The 13136-nt window shown below is 68.4% G+C and overlaps 3 protein-coding genes across 3 annotated transcripts in view; 2 read left to right on the top strand and 1 right to left on the bottom strand.

Annotated features, from left to right (window-relative positions):
• Positions 1 to 795: 795 nt before the first annotated feature.
• LOC311210183 (antigen WC1.1-like) lies at positions 796 to 4656 on the top strand (the record flags this gene model as incomplete). The annotated part of the gene is made up of 12 exons (XM_084287973.1): positions 796 to 851; positions 967 to 1283; positions 1360 to 1674; positions 1751 to 2053; positions 2162 to 2482; positions 2560 to 2878; positions 2949 to 3253; positions 3367 to 3708; positions 3837 to 3986; positions 4088 to 4183; positions 4263 to 4349; positions 4493 to 4656. The coding sequence occupies 12 exons, from the start codon at positions 796 to 798 to the stop codon at positions 4654 to 4656; spliced, it is 2775 nt and encodes a 924-aa protein (XP_084144099.1).
• Positions 4657 to 5508: 852 nt separating this feature from the next.
• On the bottom strand, positions 5509 to 11945 carry LOC311210182 (antigen WC1.1-like; the record flags this gene model as incomplete). The annotated part of the gene is made up of 14 exons (XM_084287972.1): positions 5509 to 5673; positions 7400 to 7670; positions 8073 to 8232; positions 8378 to 8449; positions 8544 to 8639; positions 8741 to 8890; positions 9034 to 9375; positions 9489 to 9793; positions 9864 to 10182; positions 10260 to 10580; positions 10689 to 10991; positions 11069 to 11383; positions 11460 to 11773; positions 11890 to 11945. The coding sequence occupies 14 exons, from the start codon at positions 11943 to 11945 to the stop codon at positions 5509 to 5511; spliced, it is 3189 nt and encodes a 1062-aa protein (XP_084144098.1).
• Positions 11946 to 12734: 789 nt separating this feature from the next.
• AIP (AHR interacting HSP90 co-chaperone) overlaps positions 12735 to 13136 on the top strand; it is a 3375-nt gene continuing 2973 nt past the window's right edge. The window contains exons 1-2 of the mRNA XM_084288495.1: positions 12735 to 12851; positions 12989 to 13136. Coding sequence (XP_084144621.1) covers positions 12753 to 12851; positions 12989 to 13136 — 247 coding nt within the window. The 5' untranslated portion in view covers positions 12735 to 12752. The remainder of the gene's footprint in view (positions 12852 to 12988) is intronic.

The following is a 13136-nucleotide window of genomic DNA, read 5'->3' as shown; positions in this document are numbered from 1 at the left end:
CATGTGGCCTCTTTGGGGTCTTTCTGGGTGATGCCCAGGCCACAAGCTGTCCCTGGTGTCGGACAGGAACCTGTGTATGTGACACATTTCCTTCATGGACAGTGCTGCAGCTTGGTGCCCTGAGGCTGAAGCCTCAGCTCTGAGCCCGTTGGCAGCATCCCCGCTGCTGCTCAAAGCCACGATGCTATCGCCAGCAGCGCAGGTGCCCCAGCAGCTGCATGAAGTGAAAGCCGCCTCCGTGTCCCTGAGAGGGGGAATCTGCCCCTCTTGTGCCCTGTGCCACCAGCCTCTGCAGGGGCTGGAGATGTCCCTCCTGCATTTCTTGAGGCCAGCGCGGGGACCTGATTCTGCGCAGTGACCCCCGGGCTTGTTCCAGGTGGGTCAAGGCCCCCCCCCCGACACAGGCTGAGTACTGGGGTGCTGAGGGAGGCCATGTTCTGAGGGAGGACCCCATGCTGGGGATAACCCTGTCCCCATGGGGACCTGCTCTCCTCGGGCACAGCCCCAACCCCAGCTCAGGGGGACACAGGAGCCAGGCAGGCTGGCTCCCCTCGGGGACATTTGGGTGCTGAGCCCCAGCAGGGAGGCGGGGGGGTGCGTGACGCCAGAAGCGGAGCCGAGTCTCATATTTGGGCACGGAGCAGGTTATTGGAGGCTGGGCCCCGGCAGGCAGCAGATAACCCTCCTGATAGCGGCTCACAAGGTGCCTCCGCCGCCCCCATTGGCTCCTGCCAGCGGGGGCTGCCTATATATCCCCCTCCCCGGCGCGGGGCTGCGTCTGGCACTGGGGGCAGGATGGTGCCTGCCAGGGCACTGGGGCTGCTCCTCTGCGTGCAGCTCTGCGGGGGTGAGTGGTGGGGCTGGCCGTGGGGCAGGGGCTGGCCGTGGGCAAGCGGTGGGGCGGGGAGCAGCTGTGGGGCAGGTGCCCCCCGGGCTCAGAAGGACCCTGGGGTTGCCTGCAGGCAGCGGGGAGCTGCGGCTGGTGGATGGTGGCGGGCGCTGCGCCGGCCGCGTGGAGGTGAAGCACGAGGGCGAGTGGGGCTCCGTCTGCAGCTACGACTTCGACTGGGACCACCGGGGCGCCGGTGTGGTGTGCCGGCAGCTGGGCTGTGGCGCGGTGGCCTGGACATCCCCGTACGCCCCGTTTGGGCAGGGCAAGGGACGCATCTGGCTGCAGCCCATTTTCTGCCGTGGCTCTGAGGCTACCTTGGAGAACTGCCATCACTTTGGCTGGGGCCGACATTTCTGTGGCCACGAGTGGGATGTCGGGGTGACCTGCACAGGTGAGGTGGGGTGGTGGTGCTGGGGATGCCGTGCCAGGACCCCCCTGGACAAATCTGAGGCTGGTGCCCTGTATAGAGGAGGTGGAGCTGCGGCTGGCGGCTGGCAGGGGACCGTGCGAGGGGAGAGTGGAGGTGAAGCTGCGGGGACACTGGGGCACAGTGTTGGACGACTCCTGGGACATGGAGGACGCTGAGGTGGTGTGCCAGCAGATGGGCTGCGGCTCGGCTGCTGGTGCATACCCCAGTTCCCACTTTGGCCAAGCAGTAGGTCCTATCAGCTTGGGCTATGTCGACTGTAATGGGGATGAGAAGACCCTCTGGGACTGCAAGATTCGAGGTTGGGGACCCTATACCAGACCTACTGGTTACAACAGGGCTGTGGTGTGCCAAGGTGAGTGCTGGGGACATGCGGTGCTGCAGGGAGCCCCCTCGTCCGCATCCCCCCAGGAGCCCTCCTCTCGCGGCAGGGTTCTCCCGTCTGGCCGGAGGGGACGGCGCCTGCTCGGGGCGGCTGGAGGTGCGGCAGGGCCGGGCCTGGGCCACCGTCTGCCACGGCCACGTGGACCTCAAGGCCGCCCAGGTGGTGTGCAGGGAGCTGGGCTGCGGCACGGCAGTGGCCGTCCCCGCTGCCGGCCATTTTGGGGCAGCAACGGGGCCGCTCTGGGACGGCGCCTTTGAGTGCAACGGCAGCGAGCCACTCCTGGCCAGCTGCGCCCGGCGGCCGACCCACGGCCAGGCCTGTGCTGGCCCCGCTGCTATCGTCTGCTCACGTAAGTGCTGGGGCCGCTGTCCGGGGGGCCGGGGCAGCCCCTTGCAGCGCGGGGTGCCCCGGGGGGTCCCTGCCCTGCCATCCCCCCAGCGCCCTCTCTGCGCCGCAGCCTACACCGGTTTCCGTTTGGCGGATGGCGGCTCGGGCTGCGCCGGGCGGGTGGAGGTGGAGGCGCAGGGGACATGGGGAGCGCTGTGTGCCAGCGCCTGGGACCTGCGCGACGCCCACGTCCTGTGCCGCCACCTGGGCTGCGGCCCCGCCGCCTCCCTGCCCCCAGGAGGCCATTTCGGGACGGGCACGGCGACGGGGCCGCTGCGGCGCGATGCCCTGAGCTGCAGCGGGAGCGAGCGGCACCCGGGCGAGTGCCCCGTGGCGCTGCTGGGGGAGCCCGCCTGCCCCCCTGGCCATGCCGCCGCCGTCAACTGCTCAGGTGGGTGCAGGGGCCGCGGGGACCCGTGGCAGGCGGGGAGCAGCGCCCGTCCCCACGGCACGGCCGGGCTCTTGCAGGCGCCGCTGAGCCCCTGCGGCTGCTGGACGGGGAGAGCCGGTGCGACGGGCGGCTGGAGGTGGCCACGAGCCCCGGGGCCTGGGCCCGCGTGGCTGCGGGGCCGGGGGACGACCGAGCTGCCTCCGTGGCGTGCCGGCAGCTGGGCTGCGGTGTGCCAGAGAAGGTCTACGCTGTGCCGGCCGCCAGCTCGGGCCCCGTGGAGCTGCAGGAGCTGCGCTGTGCTGGCACCGAGGAGCTCCTGGCGCAGTGCAACGCCTCGGGGCCTGCCGCAGCGCCCGGCCACAGCCCCCCAGAGGCGGCCGTCGCCTGCTCAGGTGAGTGCGCCGGGAAGGGCCGCGGGTGCCCAGCGGGCGCCCCCAGCCCCATCCTGGCCCTCCCGTGCAGGCAGCCGGCGGCTGAGGCTGGCGGGCGGCCCCGGGCGCTGCGCCGGCAGGGTGGAGGTGTACAGCGAGGGCACGTGGGGCACCGTCTGCCAGGACGCCTGGGACCTGCCAGATGCCGACGTCGTGTGCCGCCAGCTGGGCTGCGGGCGGGCCCTGGAGGCGCCCGGCTCGGAGCGCTTCGGGCCCGGCGTGGGGACGCTGTGGCCGGGTGCCGGGGGCTGCTCGGGGACGGAGGCGGCTCTCTGGGCCTGCCCAGCCCCGGCACGGCGCGGCTGCCGCCGGGGCGGCGGTGCCGGTGCCGTGTGCTCAGGTGAGCACTGTGATCCCTGAGCTGGGTGGGGAGCAGGCCCCGCTGCCCGTGGGGTGCGCGCTGCCCCACCTGTCCCAACGGTGCCGCGACCCCCCCGTCCCCTGTTGTTGCAGGGCTGCTGCGTCTGGCGGGGGGCAGCAGCAGCTGCAGCGGGCACCTGGAGGTGCTGCGCGAGGGGACGTGGGGCCGCGTGTGCGCCAACGACACCAGCCCCGCCACAGCTGCCGTTGTCTGCCGCCAGCTGGGCTGTGGCACCGGGGGGAGGCTGGCGGCCGTCCCCGCACAGGGCTCGGTCCCCGCCTGGCTGGGCTGGGTGCGATGCCAGGAGGGGGCCCCCTCGCTCTGGCGCTGCCCCTCGGCGCCCTGGCACCTGCAGTCCTGCGGCCCCGAGGGGGTCGCCCACATCGCCTGTGACGAGGACACCGAGGACACGAGCGGGGCCACCAGCACTGCAGGTAGCAGCTGCCGGCACGGGGGTGCTTGCCCAGCTGGCTCTGCCCGTGCCCACTGCCCCCTGCCCCCTGCCCCCTGCCCCTGCTGCCATGCGGATCCCGGCCTCACGCTGCAGGTGCCATCCCTGCAGGTGCCAGCAGCAGCAGCGTTGCCCCACTCACAGCAGTGTCGGGGAGCGTGCCGGTGCCCACGGTCCTGTGCGTGCTCCTGGGGACGTTGCTGGGCCTGGCCCTGGCAGCCCTGGCTGTGCAGGCACACCGCGCACGGCTGCAACGCCGAGGTGGGCACTGCCTTGGGGGTTCCCCTGGTGCCCCTTTCGGAGTCTCCATGGGGCTGTGGGGAACAGTGGGGCATGCCGTTGCAGCGAGTACTTCCTTACAGACCCCGTGAAAGCCACAGATGTCGGCGCTGAGGCCGTGTACGAGGAGCTGGATTACAGCCTGATGCCCGAGTACCAGGAGGTGCCCAGCCACACAGGTGGGAGCACGGTTGTCCCCAGGGCCTGGGGCTGTCCCCATCCCTGGCCCAACACTCAGCAGCTCCTTCTCCACTGCAGGTTCCCTGTCCACAGGCTCGGGCATGAAGCCACAGGATGACAGCTGGGATGGCAATGACGAGGAGCTCAGCCCCGGAGAGGCCCCAGGTAGGGGAAAGGCACTGAACAGGGACTCAAAGGCACAAGGGTCAGAGGAGAGGGGCTATGACAGAGCAGTGGTGCTGGGGAGGTGAGGGCACACGGCCCTTGCGGCTGCGTCCTCAGCCCCGGCCCCTCCTCGCCTGGCGCAGCCCCCCTGGCCCAGCCCGGGCACGGCCCCCCGGATGGCTACGACGATGCTGCGGCCGTGCCGGAGGAGCCCCCCGCTCCCCACGGCGGGGACGCCCCAGCGCAGCCCCGCGGGGACACGGGCTATGACGACGTTGACATGGGCACCCTGGGGACAGCGCCGTGAGGAGGCCCTGGGGACACGGCTGCAGGAGGGGGCTCCGGCCCCAGGGAGGGCTGGCCCTGCCCATGGGGGGCACCCGTCCCTTCCCAGCCCTCACCACGCTGCAGAAACGGCTCCATCGGCCCGCCCGCACCCGTGGCCCAACGTCACGCCAGGCTCCTTGTGAAGTTTTTCAGCATGGCCTTTCCCTGCGCAGCGCTCTTTCCAATTAAAGCCCCCAAGTGCTTGGAACTTCACTCTTTGCACCATTCTGTGTCTCTCTCTCTCCCGGGTCCATCGTCCATCCCTCGGGGCCATGGGGCAGAGCTGGGCCCTCAGGCACGTCCCCATGGCTCTGGGCACGCAGGAAGGACGGGGAAGAGCCCACGGCCCAGCTCCGGGGCCTTCCTTTGGCCCCAGAGCTGCACGCTCCCCCTGCCAGGATAATGTAGAATGATAGAATCAGAGAATATCCCGAGTTGGAAGGGACCCATAAGGATCATTGAGTCCAACTCCTGCCACCACACAGGTCTACCCAAAATCTTAGACCATGTGAGTAAATGCACAGTCCATGCACTTCTTAAACTCCGACAGGCCTGGTGCAGTGACTGCTTCCCTTGGGAGCCTGTTCCAGTGATTGACCCCCCTCTCGGTGAAGAACCTCTTCCTGATGTCCAGCCTAAACCTCCCCTGCCTCAGCTTGACACCATTCCCACGGGTCCTATCACTGGTGATTAAGGAGAATAGGTCACTGCCTGCCCCTCCACTCCCCCTCATGAGGAAGTTGTAGACCACGATGAGGTCCCCCCTCAGCCTCCTCTCCTCCAGGCTGAACAGGCCCAGTGCCCTCAGACGCTCCTCATACGTCTTCCCCTCTCAGCCCTTCACCATATTCATCGCCCTGCTCTGAACACTCTCCAACAGTTTAATGTCCTTCTTGTACTGTGGTGCCCAGCACTGCTCGTAGTGCTCAAGGTGAGACCGTACCAGCACAGAGCAGAGCGGCACCAGCACCTCCCTCAACCGACTGGCGATGCCGTGCTTGATGCACCCCAGGGTATTGGCCCTCCTGGCTGACAGGGCACACTGCTGGCTCATATTCAGCTTGCTGGACACAACCCCCAGATCCCTCTCTGCGGGGCTGCTCTCCAGCGTCTCGTCGCCCAGTCTGTACGTACTGCCAGGGTTGCCCTGTCCCAGGTGCAGGAACCGGCACTTGCTCTTGTTAAACTTCATGCAGTTTAGGCCGCATGAACAGGCTGAGGGAAGGGCACAGCTCGTGGGGACCAGCAGAAACAACAGCACGCAGCGTAGTGTCATTGTAGCCGTGCTTAGCTTTGCATCTACTCACAAGAATGTGCTCAGTGCTGCACAGTAGCAAGAAGAACCGCGGTGTGTGGCCACTCATTGCAAATGGTAGAGGATCAAATCCAGGCAGTGACAAACTCGTGCTCCTCCAAGCTGACGGGAGATCCTCAGAAGCAACTCGGCCTCGGGCAGTGCTGTGGCATCTCCATAGTGTGAGGGCCAGCAGCAAATTGGCTTGTATCAGAACTGGTACGGCCAGCAGAGCCAGCGGAGTGATTGTTCCTCTTTACTCAGCCCTGGAGAGGCTGGAACTGGAAAATTGTGTTCAGTTTTGTGCCCCTCACTACAAGAAGGACAGGGAGGTGCTGGAACATGTCCAGAGAAGGGCAGCAAAGCTGTTGTAGTGTCTAGAGACCAAGTCTTATGAGGAGCAGCTGAGAGCCGCTGAAAGAGGCCTGGAGAAAAGGAGGCTCAGGGGTGACCTTATCATGCTCTTGAAATACCTTAAGGGAAGTTGAAGGGAGTGGGGGTCCGGCTCTTTTCCAAACACATTGGGTGAGCCAAACTGGCCAGAGGGACACTGCATGCTACATGGCATCATGCTGCACAATAAAAATGGAGAGGGTTGGCTGGGGGGACACTGCTGCCTGGGGACAGGCTGGCCTTCGGTCAGAGCACAGTGAGCAATTGCACTGTGCACCACCTGTTTCAAATCTATATACTTATTTATTTACTGCTATCTTCATTATTATTTTCCCTTCACTTTGTGTCCTATTTAACTGTCTCATGACAGTAACCCATGACTTTAACCTCTTGTTTGTTTGTTTTTCCTCAGTTGTCTGCCCCATCCCACTGTGGCAGGGGAGGGGAGCCACTGAAGGGCTCTGTGGTACTCAGCTGCTGCAAAATGACAGCAAATGACAGCAACCTGTGCCAACTCAAGCAGCTGTGCTGGAAATTGCCAATCACAACCATCATCTGAGAAAAGGAAGAAGCAAAACCTGTAAGAAACAGCTCACTACTGCCTTTGTAACCACCACCTATCTTGAGGTTTAGCAGGCTCCTGTCTGGTCCAGGAAGGACAAGGGCAGGCGACTGCTGTTGCCTTTTTTGCTGGGACCGGTTTTGCTTTCAGAAGCTACTCACAGAGCACTAATGACAACATTCTGTTCTAATAGTTCCATGTCCTTCTTGTAGTGGGGGCACAAAACTGAACACAGTACTCAAGGTGTGGCCTCACCAGGGCTGAGTACAGAGGGAAAATCAATTCCCTCGCCCTGCTGGCCACACCACTTCTGATCATAGCCTGGATGCTGTTGGCCCTCTTGGCCACCTGAGCACACCGCTGGCTCCTGTTCAGCTGCCTGCCGACCAATCCCCCCAGCTCCCTTCCCTCCAGGCAGCTTTCCAGCCACTCTGCCCCCAGCCTGCAGCCTTGCACGGGGTTGTTGTGCCCCACGTGCAGGATGCGGCACTTGGCCTTGTTGAACCTCGTCCAGTTGGCCTCGGCCCATCGCTCCAGCCTGTCCAGGTCCCTCTGCAGAGCCTTCCTGCCCTCAGGCACATCAACACTCCTGCCCACCTTGGTGTCCTCGGCCAGCTTGCTGACGGTGCACAATATCCCCTCGCACCAGGACAGGTGGTGCTGGGAGTACTGGGGCAGAGGAGGCGTCCCTGGGACGCGCTGTGCCCTTCCCTCATCCTGTTCTCCTGGCAGGGAGAGCGTGCAGCTCTGGGGCCAAAGGAAGGCCCCGGAGCTGGGCCCTGGGCTCTTCCCAATCCTTCCTGCGTGCCCAGAGCCATGGGGATGTGCCTGAGGGCCCAGCTCTGCCCTGCGGCCCCACGGGATGGACGATGGATGCGGGAGAGAGAGAGACACAGAATGGTGCAAAGAGTGAAGTTCCAAGCACTTGGGGGCTTTAATTGGAAAGAGCACTGCGCAGGGAAAGGCCATGCTGAAAAACTTCACAAGGAGCCTGGCGTGACGTTGGGCCACGGGTGCGGGCGGGCCGATGGAGCCGTTTCTGCAGCGTGGTGAGGGCTGGGCAGGGACGGGTGCCCCCCATGGGCAGGGCCAGCCCTCCCTGGGACCGGAGCCCCCTCCTGCAGCCGTGTCCCCAGGGCCTCCTCACGGCGCTGTCCCCAGGGTGCCCATGTCAATGTCGTCATAGCCCGTGTCCCCGCGGGGCTGCGCCGGGGCGTCCCCGCCGTGGGGAGCGGGGGGCTCCTCCGGCACGGCCGCAGCATCGTCGTAGCCATCCGGGGGGCCGTGCCCGGGCTGGGCCGGGGGGGCTGCGCCAGGCGAGGAGGGGCCGGGGCTGAGGATGCAGCCTCAAGGGCTGTTTGCCCTCACCTCCCCAGCACCACTGCTCCGTCATAGCCCCTCTCCTTGGGTCCCCTGTGCCTTGCAGCCCCTACTGATTGCCCCTTGCCCTACCTGGGGCCTCTCTGGGGTTGCTCTCCACCTCGTCACCATCCCAGTTGTTGTCCTGCAGCTTCATGCCCGAGCCTGTGGACAGGGAGCCTGCCGTGGAGAAGGAGCTGCTGAGTGTTGGGCCAGGGATGGGGACAGCCCCAGGCCCTGGGGACAACCGTGCTCCCACCTGTGTGGCTGGGCACCTCCTGGTACTCGGGCATCAGGCTGTAATCCAGCTCCTCGTACACGGCCTCAGCGCCGACACCCGTGGCTTTCACGGGGTCTGTAAGGAAGTACACGCTGCAACGGCATGCCCCACTGTTCCCCACAGCCCCATGGAGACTTCGAAAGGGGCACCAGGGGAACCCCCAAGGCAGTGCCCACCTCGGCGTTGCAGCCGTGCGCGGTGTGCCTGCACAGCCAGGGCTGCCAGGGCCAGGCCCAGCAACGTCCCCAGGAGCACGCACAGGACCGTGGGCACCGGCACGCTCCCCGACACTGCTGTGAGTGGGGCAACGCTGCTGCTGCTGGCACCTGCAGGGATGGCGAGGGGCAGCGTGAGGCCGGGATCCGCACGGCAGCAGGGGCAGGGGGCAGGGGGCAGGGGGCAGGGGACAGGGGGCAGTGGGCACGGGCAGAGCCAGCTGGGCAAGCACCCCCGTGCCGGCAGCTGCTACCTGCAGTGCTGGTGGCCCCGCTCGTGTCCTCGGTGTCCTCGTCACAGGCGATGTGGGCGACCCCCTCGGGGCCGCAGGACTGCAGGTGCCAGGGCGCCGAGGGGCAGCGCCAGAGCGAGGGGGCCCCCTCCTGGCATCGCACCCAGCCCAGCCAGGCGGGGACCGAGCCCTGTGCGGGGACGGCCGCCAGCCTCCCCCCGGTGCCACAGCCCAGCTGGCGGCAGACAACGGCAGCTGTGGCGGGGCTGGTGTCGTTGGCGCACACGCGGCCCCACGTCCCCTCGCGCAGCACCTCCAGGTGCCCGCTGCAGCTGCTGCTGCCCCCCGCCAGACGCAGCAGCCCTGCAACAACAGGGGACGGGGGGGTCGCGGCACCGTTGGGACAGGTGGGGCAGCGCGCACCCCACGGGCAGCGGGGCCTGCTCCCCACCCAGCTCAGGGATCACAGTGCTCACCTGAGCACACGGCACCGGCACCGCCGCCCCGGCGGCAGCCGCGCCGTGCCGGGGCTGGGCAGGCCCAGAGAGCCGCCTCCGTCCCCGAGCAGCCCCCGGCACCCGGCCACAGCGTCCCCACGCCGGGCCCGAAGCGCTCCGAGCCGGGCGCCTCCAGGGCCCGCCCGCAGCCCAGCTGGCGGCACACGACGTCGGCATCTGGCAGGTCCCAGGCGTCCTGGCAGACGGTGCCCCACGTGCCCTCGCTGTACACCTCCACCCTGCCGGCGCAGCGCCCGGGGCCGCCCGCCAGCCTCAGCCGCCGGCTGCCTGCACGGGAGGGCCAGGATGGGGCTGGGGGCGCCCGCTGGGCACCCGCGGCCCTTCCCGGCGCACTCACCTGAGCAGGCGACGGCCGCCTCTGGGGGGCTGTGGCCGGGCGCTGCGGCAGGCCCCGAGGCGTTGCACTGCGCCAGGAGCTCCTCGGTGCCAGCACAGCGCAGCTCCTGCAGCTCCACGGGGCCCGAGCTGGCGGCCGGCACAGCGTAGACCTTCTCTGGCACACCGCAGCCCAGCTGCCGGCACGCCACGGAGGCAGCTCGGTCGTCCCCCGGCCCCGCAGCCACGCGGGCCCAGGCCCCGGGGCTCGTGGCCACCTCCAGCCGCCCGTCGCACCGGCTCTCCCCGTCCAGCAGCCGCAGGGGCTCAGCGGCGCCTGCAAGAGCCCGGCCGTGCCGTGGGGACGGGCGCTGCTCCCCGCCTGCCACGGGTCCCCGCGGCCCCTGCACCCACCTGAGCAGTTGACGGCGGCGGCATGGCCAGGGGGGCAGGCGGGCTCCCCCAGCAGCGCCACGGGGCACTCGCCCGGGTGCCGCTCGCTCCCGCTGCAGCTCAGGGCATCGCGCCGCAGCGGCCCCGTCGCCGTGCCCGTCCCGAAATGGCCTCCTGGGGGCAGGGAGGCGGCGGGGCCGCAGCCCAGGTGGCGGCACAGGACGTGGGCGTCGCGCAGGTCCCAGGCGCTGGCACACAGCGCTCCCCATGTCCCCTGCACCTCCACCTCCACCCGCCCGGCGCAGCCCGAGCCGCCATCCGCCAAACGGAAACCGGTGTAGGCTGCGGCGCAGAGAGGGCGCTGGGGGGATGGCAGGGCAGGGACCCCCCGGGGCACCCCGCGCTGCAAGGGGCTGCCCCGGCCCCCCGGACAGCGGCCCCAGCACTTACGTGAGCAGACGATAGCAGCGGGGCCAGCACAGGCCTGGCCGTGGGTCGGCCGCCGGGCGCAGCTGGCCAGGAGTGGCTCGCTGCCGTTGCACTCAAAGGCGCCGTCCCAGAGCGGCCCCGTTGCTGCCCCAAAATGGCCGGCAGCGGGGACGGCCACTGCCGTGCCGCAGCCCAGCTCCCTGCACACCACCTGGGCGGCCTTGAGGTCCACGTGGCCGTGGCAGACGGTGGCCCAGGCCCGGCCCTGCCGCACCTCCAGCCGCCCCGAGCAGGCGCCGTCCCCTCCGGCCAGACGGGAGAACCCTGCCGCGAGAGGAGGGCTCCTGGGGGGGATGCGGACGAGGGGGCTCCCTGCAGCACCGCATGTCCCCAGCACTCACCTTGGCACACCACAGCGCTGTCGTATTTTGTAGGGCTGGTATAGGGTCCCCAACCCCGAATCTTGCAGTCCCAGAGGGCCTTCTCAGTTCCGTCACAGTTGATAAAGGCTAAGCTGATGGGACCATCTCCCTGACCAAATTCGTTACCTTGGTATGCGCCAGCAGCCGAGCCGCAGCCCATCTGCTGGCACACCACCTCAGCATCTTCCATGTCCCAGGAGTCGTCCACCACCGTGCCCCAGCGTCCCTGCAACTTCACCTCCACTCTCCCCTCGCAGGGTCCCCTGCCAGCCACGAGCCGCAGCTCCAGTGCCTCTGCACCGGATACTGGACTCAGTCCTGGACTTGGGGGTCCCGACCCGGCATCCCCAGCACCACCACCCCACCTCACCTGTGCAGGTCACCCCGACATCCCGGTCGTGGTCGCAGAAGTGCTTTCCCCAGCCAAAATGGAGGCACTCCTGCAAGGTAGTTTCTCCACCTTGACAGAATGGGTGCAGCCAGATGCGTCCCTTGCCCTGCCCAAACGGGGCATACGGGGACGCCCGGGCCACCGCGCCACAGCCCAGCTGCCGGCACACCACGCCGGCGCCCCGGTGGTCCCAGTCGAAGTCGTAGCTGCAGACGGAGCCCCACTCGCCCTCGTGCTTCACCTCCACACGGCCGGCGCAGCGCCCGCCACCATCCACCAGCCGCAGCTCCCCGCTGCCTGCAGGCAACCCCAGGGACCTTGCTGAGCCCGGGGGGCACCTGCCCCACAGCTGCTCCCTGCCCCACCGCTTGCCCACGGCCAGCCCCTGCCCCACGGCCAGCCCCACCACTCACCCCCGCAGAGCTGCACGCAGAGGAGCAGCCCCAGTGCCCTGGCAGGCACCATCCTGCCCCCAGTGCCAGACGCAGCCCCGCGCCGGGGAGGGGGATATATAGGCAGCCCCCGCTGGCAGGAGCCAATGGGGGCGGCGGAGGCACCTTGTGAGCCGCTATCAGGAGGGTTATCTGCTGCCTGCCGGGGCCCAGCCTCCAATAACCTGCTCCGTGCCCAAATATGAGACTCGGCTCCGCTTCTGGCGTCACGCACCCCCCCGCCTCCCTGCTGGGGCTCAGCACCCAAATGTCCCCGAGGGGAACCAGCCTGCCTGGCTCCTGTGTCCCACTGAGCTGGGGTTGGGGCTGTGCCCGAGGAGAGCAGGTCCCCGTGTTGGCCTCAAGACGTGCATGAGGGACGTCTCCAGACCCTGCAGTGTCCAGTGGCATGGGCTCTCAGTGCAGGTGCGTAGCCATGGCCCCTCGCCAGCAGCACGGGTACGCTGGGGACGGTTTCCCCACTCAGGCGCCCAGCATCAGCACTGAGCCCATGCAGCTGCTGGGCCACCTGTGCTTCTGGCGATAGCATCGTGGCTTTGAGCAGCAGCGGGGATGCTCCAACGGTAGCTGAGGCGCAGCCCACGGGACCTGCAGGGCTCCTGCCAAGGGGCTGCGGCCCCCGTGCTGCTCTGCAAGCCCCGCGCCGTGCTTCAGCCGCAGACCCCGCGGTGGGGAGCAGCGGGGGGCTCCGCGCACCCCAGGGCCTGCATCTCCCGCCTGCACCGCGCCCTCCGGCCGCCAGGGGGCGCTGCCGCCGCCGTTTCGTCCCCTGGCGTCGCCTCCCGCTGCCCGGAAGGAGCCGGGCCGAGGCGGCGGGGCGATGGCGCAGCAGGAGGAGCGGCTGCGGGCGGACGGCGTGCACAAGGAGGTGCTGCGGGAGGGCACCGGGCCCCTGCCCGACTTCCGCGACGGCACCAAGGTGCGGCCGGCACCGCGGGGGGGCGGCTGAGGCCGGGAGGGGGAGCGGGAGAGGCAGCGGGGGCGGTAACGGGAGGATGGAGGCTGGGGGGGGGGAGGCAGGCCCGGTTGCCATGGCGACCAGCGTGGCGCCCGCAGGTCACTTTCCACTACCGCACGCTGCGGTGCGGGGGGGAGGAGGCGCCGCTGGACGACAGCCGGGCCCGCGGGAAGCCGATGGAGCTGATCGCCGGCAAGAAGTTCAAGCTGCCCGTCTGGGAGGCGGCGCTGCGCACCATGCGGCCCG

The sequence above is a fragment of the Netta rufina genome, assembly GCF_964035555.1.
Source record: "Netta rufina genome assembly, chromosome: 5".
Classification (NCBI taxonomy): Eukaryota; Metazoa; Chordata; class Aves; order Anseriformes; family Anatidae; genus Netta; species Netta rufina.
The sequence above is the reverse complement of the archived record's forward strand: the minus strand, read 5'-3'. Positions and strand labels throughout refer to the sequence as shown.